Source organism: Vigna unguiculata, chromosome 6 (genome assembly GCF_037176805.1).
Source record: "Vigna unguiculata cultivar grain cowpea cultivar isolate G323 ecotype 2 chromosome 6, ASM3717680v1, whole genome shotgun sequence".
In the NCBI taxonomy this organism is placed as follows: Eukaryota; Viridiplantae; Streptophyta; class Magnoliopsida; order Fabales; family Fabaceae; genus Vigna; species Vigna unguiculata.
In genome coordinates, this window is record NC_140797.1 from 42486982 (window position 1) to 42513462 (window position 26481).

The 26481-nt window shown below is 30.4% G+C and overlaps 4 protein-coding genes across 5 annotated transcripts; 2 read left to right on the forward strand and 2 right to left on the reverse strand.

Moving 5' to 3' along the window:
* Positions 1-931: 931 nt before the first annotated feature.
* LOC114188914 (Copper transport protein family) lies at positions 932-1938 on the forward strand. The gene is made up of 3 exons (XM_028077583.2): positions 932-953; positions 1347-1425; positions 1581-1938. The coding sequence occupies exons 1-3, from the start codon at positions 948-950 to the stop codon at positions 1727-1729; spliced, it is 234 nt and encodes a 77-aa protein (XP_027933384.2). The 5' UTR covers positions 932-947; the 3' UTR covers positions 1730-1938.
* A 10992-nt stretch (positions 1939-12930) lies between these two features.
* Positions 12931-15683, forward strand: LOC114188817 (glucan endo-1,3-beta-glucosidase 5-like). The gene is made up of 2 exons (XM_028077460.2): positions 12931-13481; positions 14347-15683. The coding sequence occupies exons 1-2, from the start codon at positions 13138-13140 to the stop codon at positions 15458-15460; spliced, it is 1458 nt and encodes a 485-aa protein (XP_027933261.2). The 5' UTR covers positions 12931-13137; the 3' UTR covers positions 15461-15683.
* Positions 15684-15955: 272 nt separating this feature from the next.
* LOC114188818 (uncharacterized protein At4g26485-like) lies at positions 15956-18152 on the reverse strand. Of its 2 annotated transcripts, none has more exons than XM_028077463.2 (4): positions 17851-18152; positions 17521-17719; positions 16391-17401; positions 15956-16265 (listed from the first exon to the last, which is right to left on the reverse strand). In XM_028077463.2, exons 1-3 carry the CDS (start codon positions 18074-18076, stop codon positions 17104-17106), a joined length of 723 nt encoding a protein of 240 aa, XP_027933264.2. In that variant the 5' UTR covers positions 18077-18152; the 3' UTR covers positions 15956-16265; positions 16391-17103. The 2 variants fall into 2 exon arrangements, with proteins under 2 accessions (XP_027933264.2, XP_027933262.2); XM_028077461.2 differs by having other exon boundaries at positions 15956-16272.
* A 3013-nt stretch (positions 18153-21165) lies between these two features.
* On the reverse strand, positions 21166-24727 carry LOC114189204 (DNA-directed RNA polymerases IV and V subunit 4-like). Its single transcript, XM_028077916.2, has 11 exons — positions 24608-24727; positions 24336-24400; positions 23388-23465; positions 23217-23276; positions 22962-23045; positions 22644-22755; positions 22483-22560; positions 22274-22307; positions 22125-22193; positions 21512-21611; positions 21166-21429 (listed from the first exon to the last, which is right to left on the reverse strand). The coding sequence occupies exons 2-10, from the start codon at positions 24379-24381 to the stop codon at positions 21537-21539; spliced, it is 636 nt and encodes a 211-aa protein (XP_027933717.2). The 5' UTR covers positions 24382-24400; positions 24608-24727; the 3' UTR covers positions 21166-21429; positions 21512-21536.
* Positions 24728-26481: the final 1754 nt, after the last annotated feature.

Genomic DNA, 26481 nt, shown 5'->3' on the forward strand with positions numbered 1-26481 from the left:
AGAGAGATGAAAAATAAGACCACAAATATTCGAAACTCAATGTGTTGAGATACACATTCGACATATCGTTTTTTAAGAGTTTGAAATTCTTTTAAGATCTTTAAAAAATATTGTAGAGAATCGAAGAAGAAATGTTTTCGTTCTCTTTAGAGTCTATAAATATTACAGATTTTAAAGGTGAACATGTGATTAAATTGTTTTTTTAGTCTTAATTGTTAATCTATATAAAAATATCGGGTATAGTGGAATAAATCCTTTAAATTTTCTTCGTTGAATTCTTTCATAATTTTATTTTTTAGGTAAATTGAATGAAAAACGAATATTTAAATTACTTTTTAACTTCAATTTTTAATTAATCTAAAACTATTGGATATACTAAAACTTTCTTTACTCTTAACCATTCCAGTAAAGATTTTTTTTTTTATTTTACTTCATGTGATTCAGGAGAATATCAATCAAAAATAATTTAAATATACATTTCTCTTTCGATCCTCTATAACATCTTTTAAAAACTAAGTCATAAAAAAGTTTTAAATATAATACCCAGTAATTAATTCTAAAAATAATAAATTCCAATAAAAAATAAAAAATATATGAAAAAAAAAACATAAGTTCCAATACTTTTGTCTTAACTCCTCTTTCTTAAGTTAAATAATTGGTATTAGAAGGAAGGGTAAGTTGAGAAAAAATTTCCAAACACCAACAACAAACTCCTTGAAGGTTCTACCTTGCTAGTGGGTATACACGGTTTAGACTTGTTCATGCACTCAATAATTAAATATTGAAGGAAGCCAAATAGTTATACTATTAGTACACTCCCTTCATTCTCATCTAACATTACTTGACTTTGACTTAGCTTCGCTTGCAAGCAACCCTACACATATATAATCTCAACACAACTGCATCTCCTTCCATACTTTCTTCTAAGATACAACAACCTTAACAAAATGAAGGTATATACATTCATCACTTATCAAAACGCATGTTGGGTTTTAAATTTTTTCATATGTTTTGAGCTATGGTTTCATTGTATGAGTTGAGTTGGTTATAATTATAATTATAATTATCGAGAGATTATGATTTTATATATATGACATTTGTATTATATATATAAAACATTTGACATCACTTTTATACAAAAAACTTAAGGCATTGGTATCATGGGTCTTTATTCTTATACCGTGTTTAACTTTTTCTATTCTATCCGATGTGAGACTTTTGACTCACAATTGAACTGTTCCCAACATACAATTACACGCTATACTTCTTCATTTTGCTTTCAATGGTGGACCTTTTTCTATGTTCTCTCCGACTAAACCAACTAAGAGCACTTGTTCATTTGACAGCAAAAGATTGTGATGAAGGTGCACATGAGTTGCGAAAAGTGCCGCACCAAGGCACTCAAGGTTGGAGCTGCAGCAAACGGTTGGTCCTCCTCTCTCTTTTTCGTTTTCAACAATGTTGTTTGTCGTATAATTCATATGACAATATGCGGCGTTGGTTTGGTTTGATGTTGGAAGCTTTGGGTGGAAAAATGAAAACTTTTGTGAATAGTTTCAGTTTGAATTGGGTGAATGCAGGTGTGAACTTTGTGGGGTTAGAGGGAGAATCGAAAGAGAAGTTGGTGGTGATTGGAGACGGTGTAGATGCTGTCAAGTTGACGAATTTGCTGAGGAAAAAGGTTGGACGAACCGATATCATAAGCTTGGCAGAGGTCAAAGCAAATTAGAAGGATGAAAACATGATCGAGAGAGTGAAAAACCATGTTTGTTTATTGTGTTTCTTTTCATTTTGATCTGGTTCTTGAATGTTTTTGGTTCAGCTTCTGTGTTAAGAGGAATTAGGCATTAGCATCGTGTTGCATGGCCTTCCATTGTTAAGGCAGAGAGAAACAGAGCATTTTCGGAGTTCAATAATAATAATAATAATAATAATAATGTTACAAATAGGTTGAGCGAATCCAAGAATGCATGTTATTTTGGTGTTCAACAATTTTTAACTCTCTGTTTAACCTATTTTATCTTTAAAATGGGTAAAGATTATAATAAGTAAAAGGAATATTAAATCTAATATATTAAGATAATTACGAGTAATCATTAATACAATTTTTTAATTATTATTTAAGTAAATTTTCTAGTTAGACATCAACATGTGAACTCCATTGTCAAATGAACTAAAGTAGGCAAATTTAGTTCTATAAGTCAAGATAAATCTAAGGATCATAAATTCATCCACACATATATTTCAAATGTATTTGACTTTCATGATTTTAGTGAAATCAAAAATACATTTATTAAACATAAATAATGTTTGTACTTGATAAATATAATATACGTTTAAATGTTTAAATATGTTTTTGGTCTTTTAACTCTTAGTAAAAATTGAAATTAGTCATTATTTGATCAAAGTTAGTCTCCCAACTTTAGAACTATGTGAATTTAGTCCTTTTAAGCTGATTTTGTTAAGTTTATTTAACGTTTTGAACGTGTTTCATAATAGTTTCTTAGCTAACATTTAAGCGAAAATGTTTTAGATGGTATAAACAACTCAAATGTTATCATGAAACACATTTGAAACGTTAAATAAATTTAACCAGAATTGGTTAAAAAGACTAAATCCACACAGTTCTAAAGTTGAGAGACTAAATTGCATCAAAATTTTGAAAAATGATTAATTCTAATTTTTACTAAGAGTTAAGGAATAAAAACATATTTAACGCTATAATATATAAACCAAGTAAATATATCATACAAATATTTATAAATGTTTGCATCTTATACAACCATTCTCATATAATATCATTTCATTCTTCCTACCAATGAAAAATTAACATATTTTAAATAAATTTTAATTCACACGGTAAACAAAAGATGTTATATAAAGTAGTCTATTCACTTTTACTACCAAATCTCAACCTAACAAACACTTATGCACAAATCTCAACCTGAAGGAATTATACAAAACAAACACTAGTGTACAATTACAACTACCTAATTTATATGTTCTAAATATTTTAGCTCAAATTGATCATTCAAATACCAAATATCAATTTCAAATAACATAATAAAATATCTATCTAAGCAACTAATTCTCTTCAAACATTTAAAAGAGAAATCTCGAAAAATATAATACACACCGTTCGAGAAATAAATGTATAATGAACTGAACTCGCTCAATACCCACCAATTAAATCAAAACATTTCTTGAAAAAATTTCAAACACTTCCAAAACTACTATTATGTTTCAAACCAACAACAAGCTACATAAAAAATAAAATATTTACAATATAATAATATTCCATGAATCAAAATCTATTTCAAATAATTCCTATAGTATTCTTGTTTCGGGTATATGAGACTGTTCGGTCACTTAATAAAGTTAGATTATTAATTTATACAAATTGTCCTATTTACTTTCTTAAAAAAAAATTAATTTTAATTCAATGATCTAAAAAAGCCATATGTTAGCTTTATTATCACACTTTCTTGATATAACACCATCTATTAAAAAATATAAAATAAATGTAAATTTTATGTTAAATAAAAATGAAGAAAATATAATACAAAGACTTAAATTTATTGTTTTAAGATTTTCTTCAAATGATACCTTCAATTGATCTTATATAATACAAGAAGAGTGTAGTATAGTGTGTAAGAGTGATAAATAGAGATATATTTAAGAAAAAATATTACTGAAAAGTTAAGTGTGAGTCTTAATATTAAATGAAAATGATAAAATTAAAGTGATAGATCTTCCATTCCATCGAAAGAAACCAATAATTCCAAACCCGAGTAGAAGAAGTCAAAACAAGAAACAGAAGTCGTGAATAAACGTAAAAGATTTGGATACAAAGATTAGGTTTTATTTGTCTTCTGTTCACATCTTTCTAATGATTTTTTTCATTGACTTGACTTCTCTGATCTCAGATAATCATATATGAAGGGCCAAAGGGATATCAGATAATTAAATATTATAATTACATTTAATTTAAACATATTATTTTAATCTCTAAATTTATTGGTCAAGGTCTATCACCTGACTTACGAGTTCAGATAAACTATAGAACAATAAATCTTGTAAAGTGATTAAATTTAAATATAAATGTTTACAATAATATCGAAATTTATCTTAGTATTCACAATTCAGTATACCATTTTACTTAATATTGGATCACGATTAAACTTTTGTAAATGTCATCTATTTCTATAAACTTCATGTTAAAAATGTTCAGTAGTTATCCAGGAAGGTCTGTAAGAAATTTCATACCAATTAATGATCCATTATAAAAAAAAAAATTGGAAAAAGAAAAATGTGATTTTTTTCTTAATTTGTTTCAAACTAGTTATAAAAGTTGATTGATTGCTATTATTCATTGGGCATATTCACAAATTGTGTAGTATTAGATTGTAGATTTATAAAGGGAAGAAATAGTTAGAACATATGGATAGTGCTAAATTTTTAATCGGAAGAAATATTAGAGTTAAAAAGAAAGAGATAAATGATACTGATTTGTCATATGATTGCTGAGATTTTTATATAACTTTTTTATTTATTTATGTTTAAATATAGTACTAATAAATTTTATTTTTATTTTTACTGAATCTTCATATATATATATATATATAATATTTTCTTTATATAAATAATTATAGTTATAGATAAAAATAAATAGAGTTATTGCATATCTATAGCACTTAAAGTATTATGATTTATTACCATAAATTCACATCTAAAAGACTAATTAGTGAACTTGAATAGTTCTAGAACATGTTACATTAGAAACTAATAATTGATGCTATACATGATATCTAATAACTATGATATTTAACACTCATAAGACATTTTTAATAAGCCAATTAAAATTGTGATTAAATTGATCAATCATGTCTATTAAAAAAATTATAATTAATTACAATTGAATAACATATTTTAAAATTAAAAATAACATTTAAAAAATTAGAACAAATGTATAAATGATAATATTAAACATTATATCAACATTATATAATGTTGATTTTAATACTAAACATTATATCAACAACAATTTACAAGTGAAAATAAAACAAATAAATTAGAGGGCTAGCTTAATTAACCAACTATTTATTTAAAAAACAAAGAACATTATTCCTAGACATATAAACAACGTTGACATGAAGTTGAAACTACACCTGTTTTTGTTTATCCTGGTCGTGTTCTTCTCCATTATTGAACTCTGGAGTTTTCAACAAGGAATTGGCAAAGGCACATTCTTTGTCATGTTCTTCTTCTCTTTCCTTAGCCTCTGAATGTTTCAAAAATGAATCAACAGCTTGTTGAATAAATGGATCAGACTCAATCTTCTCTCTAATATCTTCAGTATCAAACACCCCTGAAAATGGTTCAATATTGTTACCCAACTCTTGCACATCTTCAATATTGTTTCCTGCCATATTCAAACACTCACCAAGAACACAATGTGCTTTCTTCATAATCAGATATATAATTATATAAGTAGATTTTAGAAAGAATGCAAATGAATTTATTCATTACTTTAATTCAAGTGCACCTGGTTTTGTTAATTAATGAATGATCATGTTCTTCATGATTTTAATACTTATAATGTACATTTGTTATTAATAATCATAAATGTTTCAATTAAAATTTATATTCTGTTTAAATTAAGAAATCTTTAAAGATTTATTTTGATTTTATAGCATAAATGTTTACTTTGTAATTTAATATATATAAAACGTGTTTGTTTATAAAGTTTACCATATAAGTAAATGTCAATCATATGGTGACATCTTAATGCAATTTTTTAACCAGAAAAATAATAATTGTATTAATTAAGATAATTTTAATTATATTTTTCAATGATTTGAATATTTAAATTAATAGCATGTATTAATATATTCTTATTTTTTTTATTTAATTCATAATGTATTCTTATCCTAGTTTTAATTAAATTTACTTATTTTGATTATTTTTAAAGTAAGATTCAATTTTTTAAAATTATATTTATTTTTTTACATGTTTTGCTGACAAAATTTTACAGGTTTTTCACTTTTAATTATTCAATAACAAAATAATTAAAAGAGAAGATTTACATAAGAAAATGTCACATATTTTATTTAAATAAAGAAGACTAATAATTTTATATATATATATATATATATATATATATATTATAAATAATTCTAAAATTTTAAGACATAAAATTAAAATTAAGTAGCTTAATTTTATAAATAAAGAAGACTAAAATTTTGTTTGGAACTGTTAAGCCTATTTCTTTAAAATGTGATTTGATCATGAAAATGATACACTATTAATCAAAAGATTAAAAAGAAAAAATATATATATAATTTATAATTTTATAGAGATGAAATTTATAGTAAATAAGAAATTATTTTAAATTTATTTATAATATTTTCTAAAAGAACGTTTTTAAAGAAAATTTAATAATGTTTACATTATTATTATTATTATTATTATTATTATTATTATTATTATTATTATTTAATAATTTTATTCAGATGAACATAGAAGTTGGTTTAACATACACCAAACCGTCGTCCAACCCATGGTTGAATCAATTAACTTGATTCAAATTTGATTTAATTATAAAAAAAAACTCCACCCAGTATTTTATTAATTAAATTAGATCTTCGAATTATCCAACCCAAATAACATCTCTTTTTCATAATTATATTATGTTATATATATTTAATAAAATTTATTTTTTTATTAAAAAAATTATATATATTCAATTAATATCTTGAAGAAAAGAGAAGATTCCACTTTCTTTTATTAGTGTTTTGTTTAACTATGTGGTGTCATTTCCTCATCTTCTGATAAAGCATGGATGAGTTCAATACAGCATCGTGATTTTTTATCATCTTAAAAAGAGATCTAAAGGATCTCATCTTTTTCTATTCATCTTTGGATACACTTTTCAAAAGTTTGGACTGCATCACCCTAATGCAAAAGAAAAATATCTAAATATCTCAAATGGTAAATGATGCTTATTAACAGCAAAAAGTTACAAAGCAATATATTTAAGATAATATGACATCATAGAAAGAGAAAATGAGAAAATTTTCAAATAATGAAGAAACGTTAAAAAATAAAAGTGATTTGCTCAACTACGAATCAGTGATATAAAGATTCTTCTTTTACTAAAATTTGGTTATCTTCTTTTTCATCAACTGGTCCTTTCAGTTTTCCTTTTGTGTTTGAAACTCCAAATTTCAGTCTATGCAGCTTCAAGCTTATCTTATCTCCATGGCACTGAAAAACCATCAAACTCTCATGTACTAAAACTACTCTTTCTGGTCTTATGCTTCCATTCCTTGTAAATTAATTTAAGGTTAAATATATTTTTTATCAATTTTGAATCAATTCAGTATTTCATTTTTAAAAATGTGTGGATTTAATCCTTTTAATTAAATTTTGTTTTTGTTAAGTTATTTAACGTTTTAAACGTGTTTCATGATAGTATTAGACTTAATAATGAAACGAAAATGTGTCAATGAGTATAAACAACTTAAATACAATCATAAAACATCAAATAAACTTAATAAAATTTAATTAAAAAGATTAAATTCACACATTTCTAAAGATGAAAAACTAGATTGATCCAAACTTTCTCTTTTTCATTGAAAACTCATAAGCCAAACTTTGATAGTGTATATGCAAGCTCGTCAACTTTTGTTGGTTGTGTGTAATTTGATTATCAAAGTGACGGTACAATAAATGTACACATGAACTCTTAAATTATTTTAAAATTATTATTAAATATTTTGAGAATTTTTATTTTATTTTTCTAATCTTATATATTTGAACTCATTGACCTCTATTATGTGATAAACGTAATATGCACAATTGAGAGTGTATAAATATATTATTTGAATTGTTTTCACTAATTTAACATTTTTATTCGTTGTCAAGTGTTGTTAAAAACTTAACATTGACAAGAGATAAGATAATTTTATAATATATAAATAAGGTACAAAATTTACTTTATAAGTTAATTTTATAAATTAAATTAGACTTAAAGTGCATAACGAGTGTACATAGGACAATATAGCAAAATTGAAATTACAATTTTATAATTTTATATAGATGGCTTACTAGGCAATGATTCCTCTGAGAAAACTAAGGATTTGGTTGTTGTAATGATATGCAACCATCTTTCAATTGTCGAAAGAAAATACATTGACCAAAGTGGCCAGTGATTGGATTCTGGGGCCATAATTATATGTGCATGATCATTGAATGAATGAAAAATTGCAGTGTTGATGAAAAAGCAACCAGGAAGTGATAAGCATGTGCCACTATGGCTTTTTCTTTCTCTTTCTCTTTGTCTCAACTCTTTTTTGGTGGCAGACAAAACAAAACTTCTCAAAATGAAGTGTTAAATAAGTTTTGTATATTTTGCAGAATCTATACCAACCTTCTCCATTGATGCTTGGATTCCCTGAAAGTGGGAAGAAAGTTATAAAGATAAGAGGGAGGATAAGAGTCGATTCTCGGTGCTGTTTTATGTTGAGCATTAAAAGTATTCTGTGTTAGTATTTTAAATATCTTTTTAATATATTTTAAAATGTCAAAATTAGTAATAATCAGTGTATTATGAAGATAGAGTAGAGAAACAGTACCATAAAAAACTCAACAGAGAATTCAAATTCAGAGGAGATAAGATGTTTCTGAATGAGGAATCATCTGAAGGAAGAATTTCCCATCACCTTGCTTTGCTGTGCTGACTTTTATTAAAGAACTCTGAAATGCTACCAAATAGGAACACTTTTTTCTCTTTTGTGTATCCTTTTTCAGCCTTTTCTTTTTGTTGGTTGAGAATATCAGTGTCAATATTTTACCCCTGGTCTTAGAAAACGACACTATACTTTTACAATTCATGAAAAAGCTTGCAAAGGGGTGTGGAATATATAATAAAACGTACACTGAAACATCCTTTTGATCCCCACATGTAGGAAGGGCATCTCTTCATTATTCCTCAAACCTCTAACTATGGATGTAATGTACCATTTTTACACAACATTTTTCCATAAAAATTTTGTTGGGAGAAGTGAAAATGAGAGCTATCTATGACTATAGCTTGTGGACTATGCAAGAGATTGATTAATGTGAATGCAATAAGGGGATACACATAACGATGTGTAAAAGAACCTCCCCTTTTTGCATATTCTGTTAACTTTTGTTTGTCTGATTCTATATATGAGTATTAAAGATGTGATTAGATGTTAAATGTAGAAAATTTTGATGGAAGATTAAATTTTGATTTACACTATCAAATGTTTACTGTGGATATAAACTATCCACCATATCTAATTAATTAAAAAAAATATTGAGTAGAGGTTGAAAGAGGATTATCAGAAAGATTTAACACCAACGATATATGAGTTCAACCTACACATAAGGGATAGACATCACTTTTAATCAAGAACCTTGGACGATGAGTTTATAGGTCTTCATGCTTATATGGTGTTCAACTTTCTCATTTTTACTCAATGTGGAACTTAGACTCACACTTGGATTTTCAACAATTTCCCCCTCAAGTGTGAGTCCCTTCACATTAGTACTTCCCTCTCGAGCTAACTACCAATTACCCTTTTTTTCATATTGTCGTTCTTTTTAACCGGACTTGCTTACCTGACTCACTATCAGAAAAACTTTCGATACATGGCCTTGTCTAAAATGATATTTCCACTACTGTACATAAAATTACATAAAATGATATTTCTTATTTGTGTATTTTTTATCTATAGATAGATCTTTATAATTCATTATAGCTCATTGACTAAGTTCGTTGAAATTTCTATTGTGACTATCATCGACTATTGTAAAATAAACAATTCAAAAAATCGAATAAAAGAAGATATTCAACTAAAGCAAATAGAAAATTCAAATAGAAATTCAAGTATCATAATGTTTTATTTATGTACAAATCACATCAATTACTATTTGTACTGTGTGTTGTAAATAAAATAGACATGAACCTTTTTGTTTGATTTGACCAACTAATTGTTAGAATCGAGCGCTTCCTACTAGGTCAAAAGCTATAACTATTAGTTAGGGCGTAACCTTTTTATTTAAGAATATAATAGCCTAAACGTCAAGATTCGATTGTGACCCGGTCCACTTGACCCCTACCATGGGACAATTGATGCCACCTATAACAGGCCAATCCGGCCTGTTTTGCCCATCCCACGATTTGGCCCACAAAGTGCGGGTCGGGTTGACCTGCCCTGTCCCGCGGGTTGGCTCGCATTTGTGATAGAAAAATAAAATCTTTTTATGATGTTCAGAATAAAACTTTTTTATTTTCCCATAATATATTATATTTATTTCCTATCAAAATAATTCCAATTAGTTTAACTAATCAAAGACAATAAACAATAACAACGAAGATTACAGCTAAAGCACAATAGTAACATGTCACCTTACAAGATACAAATTTGTTACCCTAAAAATGCAAAGAAAAATATTCCAAGAGAACTAAAATTATTATCTTATGTATAATGATTATACATAATAATAATAATAATAATAATAATAATAATAATAAAAAGAACTTACAAAAATATCGTGATGAATGGTGTGAGAATTATAAAAAAAAGAATATTTAATTTTATTAGCGGGTCAACCCACCCACCCCGCCTTTAGCCTGCACGAGCTGCGGACTTGTGTGGGACGAACTTGTGCAAACTAGCGAATTCAACATCCTAAATTGCCACACATTTTTTTCTGTGGACGTGTGGGCCAACTTGACCCACCCTGAACTGTCATTCCTATTAAGAACCCAACATAACTTTGTGACCATGACTCCTATGATGCAAGAGTTTTGTATGGACAAAGTAATAAATATATAGTATTGTGTATTATTCTTATTAAGGACCTATGTTTAGTTAATTTAGTAGTTTAATTATGTTTTAATACAAATAATAATTTAATTATAATCTCATCAAATAATGCATTCACATTTAATACTTATAATTAATAATAATAATAATCATTAATAATAATAATTAATAATGATTATTATTATTAAATAATAATATACTTATTTTTACTATCAGGGTAAAATATAAATTTTATATTTTAATCTATTAAAAAAAAATTATCATATCAACAAATCTCTCATAAACTTTTATATATTTCATTCTTAAATTTACTCTATTATCACTTTCAAATCCCTTAAAAGAAGTAACATAAAATTTACCTTAAAATCTATCCAAATTCATCGATTTACTCTCCCTAAAACCAAAAAGATAAAAGAAAAAAATGATAATTATGATCTCTTGTTGAAACAAATCTCATTGTGTAAAAAATAAAATAATATTAGGAGTATTTATTAAATCAATAATTAAAATAAGTTTAATTAATTATTTGTTAAAGGACATGTGGTCACTTTAAAAATAACATTAATATCAATTTAATGTAAAGAACCATTTTAATTCTATTTAATAAATATTGTAATTCAATTAATTCAACAACAAATATAAACAGAGCTGTCAAAACGGATAATTCAGCTCGATCCGGCTCGACCCACTACGGAGTTGATGATTAGTGAGCCAATCCAACTCGGCTCACTTTTTAACGAGCCACAACAATTTGAATCCGGCCCGGTCCACCATAGGTTGGTGGGTTAAACGAGTTAGCTCACGGGTTCACTTAATTAAAAAAAAATACAATTCTTTTTTTTTCAGTCAAAACTAAATTGTAATTCTAATTAAAATCTAAATAAACTTTAATACAATCCAAATACAAACCAAAATAAAAAAAATACAAATTATTTGTGTGTTGGATAAAAAACAACCTAACATGATCCAAATGTAAAGCCCAACTTAACAAAATAAAAAAATAAAAAACACTTGTGTGACCCTTTTATCTGTGGGTTGGTTCACCAACCCGGCTCACCACGGATTTAACCCAGGTGAGCCGGGTTTTAGATGAGCCGGATAAAAAATCAACCCGTTTATAAAAATATTTCAACCCAACCCGAACCGTGGTGACCTGGATTAGCTCACGGATTCCAACCCATTTTTACAAATCTAAACATAAAGACTAAAAATTGAATACGTAAAGAAAAAATTAAATTATTAATTAAACCTTTAAAATGTTTATAATTCAATAAGACTTTCCTGAGATATGCAATTAAACAATACATAAAAAAAACGTTACATATATACTATCCTTGATATTCAGCTGTTACATATAATGAAAAGTTATCTTATTTAATTTTTTTCATTATGTTGATGTTTTGATGAGATAAAATTTTCTATTTTCTACTCTCTTCCTGAGGAGAAATAGAAATATGATTGAGACCAAGAAACGAGACATTATAGTGAATTAATTAGAGGAATAAGCAATGAACCTGGGCACCATCTTCATGTGATGCCAATGTCATGTACCATTACCATAACATTAATTAAAACTTTGGGGCTCTTTTTTACTATAAAATTACACTTACACCCCCGCTTTTTGCTTACAAAACACACAAACTTTTACGGGAAAACATGTTCCGGGTAAATAACAAATTGTGTCTTATTTTGGATTTTTCTTTCCCTAACAAGAATAATCAAATTTAACCTTTAACACTATTCTAGTAAGCAATAGCAATTTGTTCCATGATAATAAAAATTCTTTAATTTTAATATTTTAATTTATGTTGTTTACTTGCATTTGCGTTACTTTAGTAGTCAAATAAGATTCAAACATATTGCTTTTAATAATTTTTATATTTTACTTTTAGTCCTCGATAAATTTTTCTCTATTTTAGTTTTTTATAATTTTTTATAATTATCTTTCCGCCTACAAATGTTAGAGGGCCAAAATCTGCGGCCGACATGAAAAGAAAAAACAAAGAGAAAGTGAGGGTATTATGGTAACTCCGTCCAACGCTCCTAATAATAACACTGGAACTGTTAGCATTAGCAGCACATTACTAACTACACTCTATCTTGAGCTTTACTCAAATGACCAACATCATCAACAGTGATGCAACCTTAACTCATTGATTGCTCTTGTTTTTCTTCCTTGTTCTTCATCCTCCAACTCCAATCACTCACACCAACCTTTTTCTCTTCCCAAAGGTAAAGTGTGTGTTTCACTCTGTTTGGGATCAGCATTTTGAGTGGCATGTTGGAACCAAGACTCGGTGGTGTCCTTTTCCTGTGGCTTCTGTGTGGGACTTTGGTTCCAATGGTGGAATCAGCCATAGGGGTCAACTGGGGCACCATTTCTTCCCACAGGCTGAAGCCAACCACTGTGGTTGATCTGCTGAGGAACAACAAGATCTCAAAAGTGAAGCTTTTTGAGGCAGACTCTGATGTGTTGAGGGCTCTTATGGGGAGTGGCATTCAGGTGATGGTTGGGATCCCCAATGAGATGCTTCCCCTCTTGAGTTCTTCCCCTGCTGCTGCTGATTTGTGGGTTAGACAGAATGTTTCTGCTTATGTGGGTAGAGGGGGTGCTGATATCAGGTGCAAATCTAATCCTTTTCTGTTTCAAAATCTGAACTTTTTGTTTGTTAGTTACCTTGACAATGTCTGAGATTTACTTCCAAGTGGTGATTGTTTAAACGGGAATAACCCAATATTTTATTTTGATAAAACAAATGCTAATAAGGAATGTTTTCTGTTGACTATTATTTCTTGCAAAGAGATAGTGGCTATATCAAGTGTCTAGTAGACTAGTCCTTACTTTATAATACATGGTCATTGGCCACTATTGAATTGTTTTTAGCAAGTCTTATTCAAACAAGAATTAATTAGAATATATTGATAGAGTACGAAACTTATAGTGTTATCAAAATTGTTGGTTTTTTTTAATAATATATTGAAAGTCATTTCTATGTGGTTCTCAATTGATTCACAATTTAATTACATCAAAATTAAACTCTTGTTAAAAGATTTTTTTTTTATTGCCATTGAGGGTGACAAAAAGGCAATATTGGAGGTAGTACAGAGAGATCTTATGCTAAATAATAATTTTGAAGCTTTATTTTTTAACTGTGTAGAATAAATTGTGTAATTCAAACAGTCAACCTCACATAGTGGGATAAAACTTTGTTGTTGTCATTGTTGTTTGGACTGTACACCCCCCATTTTGGGATGTATGAGGTGGAAGGAAGACAGGGATAAAGAAATAAAGTTGAAAGAGAAAGTAACAAACCTGATTAGTGATACAATAAGAAAGGAAGATAGACAGAGAGAAAACGGGGAGAGGAGGGAAAAGAGGATGAAAGAAAAACCGAGTGTATGTTTATTACTGCACTTCTTTTTGCCACTGTTTCCATATGCCAATAAATTTGTAGTAGCTTTTCAACATTTGTAGCTTGTATTACAGGTACGTTGCTGTTGGAAATGAGCCTTTCCTTTCAAGTTATAATGGTCAATATCAGAACTTAGTCATGCCCGCAATACTCAATATACAACAGTCTTTAGTCAAGGCAAATCTTGGTGGTTATGTAAAACTGGTTGTCCCTTGCAATGCAGATGCTTATCAGTCCTCAGCACTTCCTTCCCAAGGGGCATTCCGGCCTGAACTGACCCAAATTATGACTCAACTTGTTCAGTTTCTCAACTCAAATGGTTCCCCATTTGTTGTTAATATCTACCCTTTTCTTAGTCTTTATGACAATAAAGATTTCCCACAAGAGTATGCATTTTTTGAGGGAACTACTCATGCTGTCCAAGATGGTTCCAATGTTTACACTAATGCATTTGATGGAAACCATGACACTTTAGTTGCAGCCCTCATTAAACTTGGATATGGTCAGATCCCTATAGTTATTGGAGAAATCGGTTGGCCCTCTGATGGAGCCATTGGTGCAAATACCACTGCTGCAAAGGTTTTCAATCAAGGCCTTATCAATCACATTGCAAGTAACAAAGGGACCCCCTTGAGACCAAATGCTCCACCTATGGATGTTTATCTTTTCAGTCTGTTTGATGAAGGAGCTAAGAGCACACTTCCTGGAAACTTTGAAAGACACTGGGGGATATTTTCTTTTGATGGACAGGCAAAGTATTCACTAAACCTTTTACTTGGAAACAAGGAATTGAAAAATGCAAGGAATGTTGAGTATCTTCCATCTAGATGGTGTGTGGCGAATCCCTCCAGTGATTTGACAAATGTAGTAAACCATATGAGACTAGCCTGTAGTGTTGCAGACTGCACTACCCTTAACTATGGTGGTTCATGTAATGAAATTGGTGAGAAGGGAAATGTATCATATGCTTTTAACAGTTACTATCAGCTGCAAATGCAAGATTCACGTAGCTGCGATTTTGATGGGCTTGGTATCGTTACTTTCCTAGATCCTTCAATTGGTGATTGTCGTTTTCTTGTAGGAGTTACAGATAAAGGCACGGATTCATCTTCCTCTCAAACAACATATCAATGGTGGATTCTGTTGTTAGTTCTGATTTTACAAGGGACTTTTATGCTTCCAATGTGACTTAGGTTTCATTAGTGGGTTTTTGATGGTCCCCTCTTCTGAGACTGTTAGAACTAGAATAGCTGATATACTATTTAACCTAAGAAATATTCAAAAGATTCATGGTTTGTAGCCCAGCATATGATTAAGTCATTGTATCATATCAGAGACGGTATAAACGCTATCACTTTGTATTGAATATTATACATATTTATTTTATATATCTTCTGCTGATTCCTATTAATGGATCATGATATAACTTTTCTGGCAGAAGCACTGAATTCAAATCTTTTTTAGATTTAGTATCTATCTACCATTAATTCATCAATCTAGGGATGGATAAGCTTTTACCTTTTCCCTTTACATACTTTCTAACTTTGGAGTCATATCATTTTATTTCAGTTTAAAAGAAGTAGCATACTAGTAGTGTCAATAAGTTATCCCACGAAATCATTCTACAACGCATAGGAAGGGATAGCAAACCATTAGTACCCTTTTGAAAATTACATGGGTGGATGATGAAGATATCTGTAATGATTTCTGAGTTGAATTTTCTCGTGAGTAATCATATAGAAAAGGGAAACTTTGATTACATTAACTTACAAACCAGTAAACACTATAAACATCTAGCAGAGTACATATTCAATTTTTTGCATTCCTGGATAATTATTTATTGCATTACATTATTTATGCATCTGAGTGGTAAAGAGAAGCATATATAGAAGGTCTGCTTCAACCTTGTGATGGCTAAGTTTAAGAGCAACATCCATCTCCACAACATACGTTCCCACATCTGATCATTGGCTTCCATATGAACCAGCAACACCTACAACCTTCACAGAAAAGTGTAACAGCAGTTGCTTACTTTTAGTTTGCTTGAATCTTAGGTGGTACTATACTAAATTGGTAATGAGAAAAGAGTGCTAAAGCTTAAGTTTTTGTTGATTTTACCTTGAGGATAATAAATGATATGCTTAGAAGTTGGGGGAAGACCCTTTGTGTTGTCATCAGTGGCAGAAACGACTATGAATGTAACCAGTAAGAGCCATGAAACAGCAATTATCAAAGCTTCTTTTCTCACCATCTTTTCTAGCTGATACATTCCATTCTATATGCAAACCTCATTTATAGCTAGTTCACTTTGGACGGTACTATGAGCAAAACGCGGCAGATTCTACAACTTGTCTCTTGATATTTAACTATCGATGCTTATCTCTAATTTGAATGTGGGCACTGTTTGTCTGTTACACACACTATTCCTCAACTTTTATATGCTCGCCAAGTTTGACTATCACCGTATTTAAACCAACTTGTTAGCTCAAAAACCTTCACTACTGATTGAAACTTTGTTTTTGCATGGCTTATTCAGTGTATATGCAACTCACTTGTTAAACATAAGATGGAATTTAAAAATTCTATTTTTTTGCTTACGCTGAAGATTTTGAAATAACCAGCAATAGTTTTTGAAATGAAAAGTAGACATACAGGGTCAATTTCAACAATTTTACTTAGAGTTGATTTAGCACATAACCCAAATGTTCTTTTTCTCCAACACTCTGGCTTGATCCATATATTTACAGAAGATGCAAATCCAAGATTGGCATCATGTACTAGTTTATGTAAATGGAAGTTAATCTTCCAGGTAAAAATACATTTGAAATGTTTCAGTTATTATTAGTGTTAGACGTTTGGAGCTTGAACTTGTAAGTGCTAGCTTCCCCAACCGGGAAAGATGCATCAGATAATTTTCCATCAGCTCTCTTGTTGTCATAACCATCATACTCATCCTTCAAGAATGGCTCAACTTGCAGCAAAACCAGACCTTTATTTTCTGCCTTCTTCACCAGATCCCATTTGTTGTATGGATCACCCTCTTTCTGTGTAACATGAATCTCCCCACCGTCCTTCTTTAATAGAGCCTTGGCATTTGCCAAAAAACCCTTCAGCAACTTTTTGTTCAACCTGCAGAAACCATGCATTCTCAATAAATGAAGAACATATTCTACTTAAAGCAAACCAAGATGCTTGCATGTCTCCATTAGTAAGAGATATAAAAAAGTTGTGGAGAAAGGAAACATAACTGGATCTGGCAGTGGCTATTCTCTGGGTATATAAAGCCAACATGAGGGAAGTTATACACAATGCGATCGAACTTCTGAGTCTTGAGAAAAAAATGGCTATTCATTTCCTTGGCATCAACCCCGTGAAAAACACGGCAGCCTCTTTCTTCAAGTTCCAGCACATTGCTGACTCCATTACAGTACTTCTTCCCAATGTCACCTGCAAAAACAAAAACAAGAAAAACAAAAGACTATGAAAAGGGTGTGATGGAAAAGGGTCAAAGATTGAATCTTTCCATTTCCATGGGTGAAAAGAGAGGAAAAGTGAAAAGTTTGTTTGATGGGGTTGACCGTGGGAATCGAGGGAAGTGGCAACGAGGTTGCGAGCAGAACCAAAAGCCCTGGCCAAACAAAGAGAAAAAGAAAAGTCACCCTCCCCAACAAGGAGAATCTTATGCTTTGATGAGTAATGCTTTTTCCATTTCTCTGCCTTTGCTGATTCTTCATCCTTTATCTTTGAGTCTTGATCACAATCATCAGTACAAAGATTACCATCATCATTATTTCTTGTATCCATCTACTTTCAAGAATGTTATTGCAGTGGTCCTTCGTGTACTGGACTTTCACTGGCACCCCATTCACCAATGATTCACCTTTTTTGTGATGCCTCAAATTTCTTGCACTCCTTTTATTTTTTCCTTGTCTCTATGTGTATGCATCCGACAGTAACTATTTCTCCAAAAGAATTCTAGCATATTGATTAGTGATAAACATATAAGTATAAATTTTGCATAAGTCAGACTTAAATTAATTGATTGTAATTTGAAATCTATCTTAATTTGTTATTGTTTATCGAACCTATCTTACCATTAATATTTAGTTCATAACTGTAGTAAATTCCGTAGTGATTGAGTGTAGTAACCCTTACTTTTCAAGTTTGAATTAGATAAAAAATTCACAACTTAAACAAGCATGATATGGTATTTTAAATGATAAAATATGTTTTTATTTTTGATTTAGTTTTAGTTCAGGTTAAAATGGTCTATTTTCTTCGTTTTCTAATTTTAAAAATATTATTCTATCTAAGGATACCGTATATAATAAAAAAACATAAATTTAAAAGATTTTAACATAAATTTAATTTATGTTACCAAAAATAATAAAAATTATTTTAAATATAAATATATATACATATATTAATTATTTAGTTCATATAATTAAATTAAGAATTCAAGTTATCAACGATTAATTTTTTTATAAATGGCTTAAATTATCTACTTCAAAGACCACATATTACATATGAAAAAATATCGACAACTTTTGACTACTTCTGTACTTTTGTAATATAAGTAGGGGTGGGCATGGATTGGATATTTAATGATCCAATTCACATCCATTTTAGATCCAAATAATTGGATTAGATTTTTGACCCAAATCCATTTTTTAGCAAAAGTAGTTTGGATTTTTTTAAAATCCAGATCAAATATTTGGATCAAGATTTAAATCCAATCCAAATATTTGGATCAAGTTTAAAATCCAGAATCCATTTTTAATAAAGAAATTTAAATTGAATTTCTTAAAACTTGTGTCACTAAGGCCCGAATGACTCGGATGAGATCGATGACCCAGACGGACCCGACGATCCGGAGGACCCAGACGGGCTCGATGACCCGAACGGGCTCGACAACCCGAACGGGCCGGACAACCCGAACGGGCCCGAAAACACAAACAGACTCGACGACGCGAATGAACCGGACAACCCGAATGGGCCCAACGACCTGGACGGGCCAGACGACCCAGACGGACCGGTCCAAATAGTCGGGCCCAATCGGGTAGTCGGGCACGTTCGAATCGTGGGGCCCGTCTGGGTCGTCAGGTACGTCTAGGTCATCAGGCCCATCTGAGTCGTCGGACCCATCCGGGTCATAGGGCCCGTCCGGGACGTCGAGCCCGTCTGGGTCGTAGGGCCCGTCCAGGTCGTAGGGCTCGTTCGTGTCATCGTGCCATCCAGGTCGTAAGGCCCGTGTAGGTCGTCAGGCTCGTCCGGGTCACCAGGCCCGTCAGGGTCGTCCAAGTCGTCAGGTCCGTCTGGATCGTCGGGCCCATTCGGGTCGTCCGGCCCGTTCGTGTCGTCGTGCCCATCCGGGTCGTAAGGCTTGTGTAGGTCGTCGGGCCCGTACGGGTCGTCGAGCCCGTCCGGGTCGTCAGTCCCGTCCGGGTCGTTAGGCCCGTTTGGGTCTTCGAGCCCGTTTGGCCCGTTTGGGTCTTCGGGCCCACTTGGCTCATCAGGTCATTGGGCCTGATCGACTCGTTCGGTTTTTCGGGCCCGCCTATCTCGTTCATATCTTTAGGCCCGCCCAACCTCTTATGGTTGTCGGGCCTGTCCGATCCGTATAGGTCGTCGAGCAAGGCCCATCCAAGTCTGAATTTAGCATAGTTCATCTCAACCTTTAGTCTAACCCAACTAAAAATTTAAATTGAAAATTTGGATTGGATTTTTTGGATTATCCATATTTAAAAATCTTGATTTATAAAATGGATATCCAATCCATAAGATATATAAAATGTAAATTAGATTGGAATCCATATCCATTAAATGGATTTTAAATAGATTAGATTTTTAATAAAATGGATTATAAATGGAGTGGATTAGAGCAAAAGTGGATTGGATCAAGAAAATTAAATTTTTTGCCCACCCCTAAATATAAGTAATTCTACATTGATTACTCACTCTTATTTTTGAAAAAATTAGCTTAAAGATCTACGACAATTATTGTTTAAAAGAAAAATACAGTTTCCATGATTTTTAAAATGGAACTAGTCTCAAAAAATAGTTCCCTTATTGAGTTTGATCGAGACAAAAAGTTAATCATCAAACAAGTCAAAACCTATCCAAAAATAAATAACAATTATAACTTTTTTCTTAACAAAATAAAAAGTAAACTAAATATTGGTTATTTTATTTTTAATTTTACATATAAAGTTATCATTAAAATAAATGTTGGTATCCATTGTTAAATTTCAAATTGAAGTATAATATACAATTTTATTTAAACATATATATATATATATATATATATATATATATATATATATATTACATGTTTACAATCAATGAATTATTATTTTCTTTTAATTTTTATCATTATAAAATTGAAATAGAATATATTTTAAAATTTGTGTATTTCAAATATTAAAAATAACTTTAATGTCAACTTAACCTCAATCAATCTTAATTAAATATTTTTGACAGGTTTGTGGTTCAATTTTAAATATTTACTCTTGCCAAAACAATGATAATCAAAGACAAATTAAATTAAACTTTTCATGAAAAGACCTATAACATAAAAATAAATCATTATTTTCATAGAGAAAAACATACTATCTGGTTATACCATTACAGGTTCGAACCAACAAAGTTGAAATTCTCACTCTCTGTGCCGAATCTAGTTAATGTGTATTAATTTGGTTGAAATAGTTTCAGAATTAGTTATTATCATCAATTTCCTTTCCACCTTATTTTCCTGTTTATGACTCAAAAAAAAATCCCCATATAGTAGAAACCCAATTTTAGAGAAACTAATAGAAAATAACTTCTACAAATTAATTCATGCAGCTAATTGTTTTAGTAGTTTCGGACACATGACTCCCATGTTAGTGTCTCTGTTCCTTAGAAACTTTCTTAATCAATCTATATCTTCTTTCTGTCAAACCATAGGCATATACAAGATCCATCCATGGTCTTGTTCATGCAAAATCATCAAATTGTCATACACAAGTTCCTACAGTAGACATCTGTACAGCCAAGTAGGAAATATGGCTAGAAACTGAAAACCAATATAAACATGGATTCATTGAAGTTTTACACAAGGTGTAATAAAGTTTGAAAACTGTTCCATGTGCTGCCACATATCTCCTACACACCAAAACCTGTCAAAACATAATGCATATGAGAAGTATACCACATACAAAGAAAGCTTCTGCATCAGTGCATAAAACAAAGAGTACTCACCCATAAGTTCTTTCATTATTAGGCTCTACATTGACTGTCTAAGCTTCGCAAGCTCAATCAATGAATCTTTTAGAACTTCCTTGTCAACGTTTTTCTTACCCTGAAACACATACATGCATACATACCATGAGATGGCGTTTTCATTCATACATAGTTGACATAATATTCGACATAAGAAGTACTGACAACACACTCTCTAATTCACTCTGTTGAACACTCATAATTGGTTGAAATTTAATAAAAAAGAATGTATTACTAGCAATTTTGGCTTGGTCACCAATGTAGCTTTGGATTAATAATCACAGAATTAGTCAGTCAGTGACATTCTAACAACAATGGGCTAAGAAAACAGCCAAACTCCATGCATGACTTACTACGTGTATTTAGTTAAACTATCATCAATGTACCCTATATCAAAATGACACCTACCCTATTCGAAGATTGTTGGTCTAATTTTACGACTACAGTTTCTTATCCAAGGAAGACCTCTTCTTTCTTAATAAACACTTACCCATGAATAGTGAAAAAACCTTATTGCATGACCAAGAAAAAAAACCTTAGCCTGCTTCCATTAATGATTTTAATAAAAGGAACAGGAAATGTTCCACCATACCTTCAATGTTGGGAGAAGAGCAAAAACTTCATCAGCAGTTTCTGGGCATACATTACCAATCACACATATCTGCAGTGGGTAATGAAGTCAAGAAAGCTACATAACACATAAGAACAAGAGAGATTGTAATAAGATGTTCTATATCATACCTCACAGTCATTGAGACCATTGTTTGCAAGAGGTCTGATATTTGAGTCAAGGGATGAACATCAACATTTGTGGAGAAAAAAGAGCAGATTGACACAAAGCATAACAACAAATAGTTAAATATGTCCTTGTCTATAAAGTAAGAAAACACAGCAGCAGTCATACAACAATACATGCATAGACAAACGGGAGAGTGAAAAATTAAGGATACTCAAGAACACGTCTAACAGACTGTGCATTTGTGTACTTGCTAGTGCTTCTGGCATACTGCAGTCCCTTGTCAAATGACCTAAAACAGAACAAAAAAGAGATTCAGATCACTCAAATAGATTTTCTACTCTAATGATCATGATCATGTTGTGTCTCCCTCACGTGGGCATTTTGATGGTTGAATCTCTAGATAACATGACCATCTGGTCCTGAATTCCTTGTAAAACATCCGCAGCCTCACAGTCCATAAGGCACTTGATATTTTCTGGAAGTTCTGCATGTCAACCAAGAAATAATAAGGTTGATATTAATAAGAGGAAAAGTATGATCTCATGCAATACAGAATAAGGTCATATGGCCGCTTAACCTAAATGGTTAAATCACACGGTGACTGTAATACAAGTACAAATTAATTGTATACTGATTTACAATAATTAACAGAAAGAACACAAAAAAGACATAATAAAGACAAGCACCAACTTTGATCCACTCTGTGTTCTGATGATTGTGAGTCTTTTGACTGAGAGCTCTTTCCACCATTTGCAACCTTATCTCCCTTTCCTCCTTTAATAAAATCAACATGAAAATAATGAAAAACAGCAGTTCGCTAAAAAGGAACATGATTAAGAGTGCAAAAGAATAACCAGCAATCAATTTAAAGATTATGTTAAAGATGTGGTATGCTATGTTACCAAACTGATGAATACAATAAGAACTTCAGGAATTACATCTCACCTTTTCCACTAGATTTTAGTGAAATGGGTGAACTACTACTTATTCCAGATTCATATGGACCTATAATAGAAAATCAACCAATAATTTCAGTAAGGTGATTGTACAAAGAAGCTTTAGTATTTCCATACTTCACTGAAAAGCAGTACTATGATGTATAATAATGAAGTTAACCATCTTTTGAAAACTGAACCCTCCTCCCTTTCGCTGATTTTGTCGCACTGTCATCTTTCCCTTTCATGGATCCTAGTCCTACCAGGCACAAAGCAGAAAAAGAATTGATCAGTTAAATGCTTAAATCACAAACTGGTTTAAAATATTACCACCCATCATGTGCTAATCCTGTATTTAGGGTCATTTGGTTTAAAAACACGCTTTCTGTGTTAATCCTGTATCTTACGTTTTTTAATTATAAAAATACCAACTTACTTTCATTTTGACCGCTATTGTCAAAAGTTTGTATGCCAAATAATGAAATCAACTTCTTATTTTCATGTGTCTGTTTTCACTGATTCCTAAACAACTTTTTTAATACAGAACCAATGTGGAAACAGAACACCATTTCTGTAATTAAACAAAAAATAGACACAACTTATTTTTTCCAAACCATATATGAACCTAATATATAAGGGCACAAAACAGCATATGCAAAATCAAAGGATAACTATCAAAGACATCAACAAAACCGGTGGGATCAAACCCAGATTTTGCATCTAACAATTGACATATCAGAACCCCACTCATATCTCCCAAATAAGGTAAATGTAAGTATGATTGTAAGCTCTTTGAACTCCACCCCTCCCCCTAAATTTTAAATTAAAAAAAAAAAGATTGTGGGCACAAATGCATTTCAATCAGAAAATCAGTTCCATCATATGACATCTGACAACCGAGTAAACATCATAATTTCCCGACAAGCAGCATCAGCAGCATCAACGGCGGTCCTAGGTGTCAACAGACTCAAAACCCGACCCTATATTTGTGCATGTTGACCCAATACAACAGTCAGAAAATTCAAACCACAGAGACAAAACCCAACACCCCAGAAGACAAAAAGAGAAAAAACAAATAAAAAATTGAGGGTAAAACAGAAAGCAATAGAATGTCCAATCCAACACATACCCCCTTTGCTTAATAGAGAACCGCCCTTTCCTCCTTTCTCCGACATCGCAAAAACTGGCTTCACCCTACAAAATTTCAAACAGAGAACAATGCAGGTAAAACAAACAAACTAACGATCGCAAAAGCAAGTGCTGTTGGAGGGTTCAAAGTGTAGGTGAGAATGTTATTGAATTCAGATTTTGAAAAAGAAAAGATTTCAGTAGCATGTGAAACAATTTGAGTGAGAAGGTAAACATGGGTCAGTGAGGAACAGTGTGCTATGCTTCACTTACCACAGAATGAACAAAGATGCTGGGAAGGAGAAATGGGAACAGAGGATGAAAGAAGAATAAGTAAATGGGAATTTATTTTGAGAGTGATCAATGAGAACCTCAAACAACACAATGTATTATAGAAAGATACGTAGGTTTTTACAGTACCAGGTGGCAAATATGTATTTAAATTATTAAATATTTTATAATAATTAAATAAAAATATGTATTTAAATAAAATTAATTATGAAATAAATAATTTTTATGATTTTATTAATTATAATATTTTTATCGTAAATAGTTAATTAAATTGAAAAAAGTAATTAAAGAGCTTCAAAAGTAAAATAGTAAAAATTAATATATTAAATAATAAAATAAATGTCTTAATAAAAATAAAACTGGTAACTAATTGTATATATTAAAATCATTTTATTACTAGTTTTAGATATGTTTATCTCCAACTATGTTCATTAAAATCATTATTATCCAGACTAGTTTAGAATTTTCCATTCCTTATCATTTGAAATAAAAAAATATTAAATAAATTTAATTAGCATTGACATTCTTAATTAGAGTAAAATTAGGTTAAATTAAACTGTTATAAAAAAATTTTAAAAATACTTTTATGTATAAATGATATAATATTTTTAAAAATATTATAAATGTAAAACTAGTTTTATATTAAACCATATGAATGATTTTTGTAATATATTTATTTCATAAAGTTTTTTTTTATTGGGAAGATTTAATATATATTTTTATTGTTATTTTTGTCTTATTAAAGCGTTACACTATTAGTTGGATAATTATTTGACATAATATGTTATTTGGGTAAAACAAAGTTCAGAAAGTGCTATTTTATAGAAAGATTCGAATTTTGACCCGAAAGAGAGAAGACATTGTTATTTTGTTATTTATATAAATATTTAGCATAGTTATTGGAGAATATTTTTACTCTAAATATGCTATTTTGGTCGAGAATTCTTTTGTTTTAGATGATACTTGACATTCTAAATATATAAAAAATAAGCAAGAGATATGTATTCCATAACATTTCATCTACTACATGATTTGTAAGGATCCAATAGTTAAGAATTGATTGGATTTAATTCTATAAAAATTATCATTTAAAAAAAATCTAAATTTTAATAAGACTTTAATTGGTATATTCATCTATTTAAATAAAGTGTTTTATAGAAGTCTAACCATAAAGTACTACAATTTAATTTTAACCGATCAAAATTTTATTTTGAGTAAATTCATTTATATCTTTTCTATTGAGTAAATTTTTAAACTTTTTACATGCATGTGTTCGAGAACTTTTGATGTGTTTTAAATGAGTTTAAAATAATCTTTGTTTGATTATGATTGTTAAAATATGTTTAGATAGTTAATATTAATTTTATGTGTACAAACTCGATATCTTTTGAATTATTTGTTTGATGTTTTATATAATGTGATGGTTATTGTTTAATATTGTATGATATTGTGAGTAGAATGATTGTACATGATTAACAAATTGAAAATAAATGTATTAATTTGATTACATTGACTCATTGATACATTTTAGAACTAAAATGAATATATTAGGATCGATAAAAATATCAATTGAATCCAATGGGTCAAACTAATATATCTCACAGGTTTTTTAAATTATATACTTGTCGAGTCTTTGAGAAAAAAAAAACTAAAAAGCTAAATCTAGAGAGTTCAAGTGGATCTACTCACTAAGAGAGTCAATACTCATTAAGCGAACTTTGTGAAAAAGGTTCACAGGAGTTTGGATCACTGGACAAGTAAAACCCTCACTGAATGAAAACATTTATGAAAAATCAAAGAACTCAAGGTGGTTAGGTCATTGAAAAAGTCGGGTGCCCTTGAGTGAGTTTATTTGA

Bases quoted from the DNA above. Each gene is read 5' to 3' on its own strand.
- LOC114188914 (XM_028077583.2), top strand. The intron at 1,426-1,580 runs GTTGGTCCTCCT...GGGTGAATGCAG, and splicing joins GGTTGGAGCTGCAGCAAACG to GTGTGAACTTTGTGGGGTTA.
- LOC114188817 (XM_028077460.2), top strand. From the start codon at position 13,138: ATGTTGGAACCAAGACTCGGTGGTGTCCTTTTCCTGTGGCTTCTGTGT. The intron at 13,482-14,346 runs GTGCAAATCTAA...CTTGTATTACAG, and splicing joins AGAGGGGGTGCTGATATCAG to GTACGTTGCTGTTGGAAATG.
- LOC114188818 (XM_028077463.2), bottom strand. From the start codon at position 18,076: ATGGATACAAGAAATAATGATGATGGTAATCTTTGTACTGATGATTGT. The intron at 17,720-17,850 runs GTCAACCCCATC...TTGTTTTTGCAG, and splicing joins CACTTCCCTCGATTCCCACG to GTGACATTGGGAAGAAGTAC. The intron at 17,402-17,520 runs GTTATGTTTCCT...TGGTTTCTGCAG, and splicing joins AATAGCCACTGCCAGATCCA to GTTGAACAAAAAGTTGCTGA.
- LOC114189204 (XM_028077916.2), bottom strand. From the start codon at position 24,381: ATGTCGGAGAAAGGAGGAAAGGGCGGTTCTCTATTAAGCAAAGGGG. The intron at 22,756-22,961 runs GTTGGTGCTTGT...GTTGACATGCAG, and splicing joins AGAACACAGAGTGGATCAAA to AACTTCCAGAAAATATCAAG. The intron at 22,561-22,643 runs GTGAGGGAGACA...GTTCTGTTTTAG, and splicing joins TCAACCATCAAAATGCCCAC to GTCATTTGACAAGGGACTGC.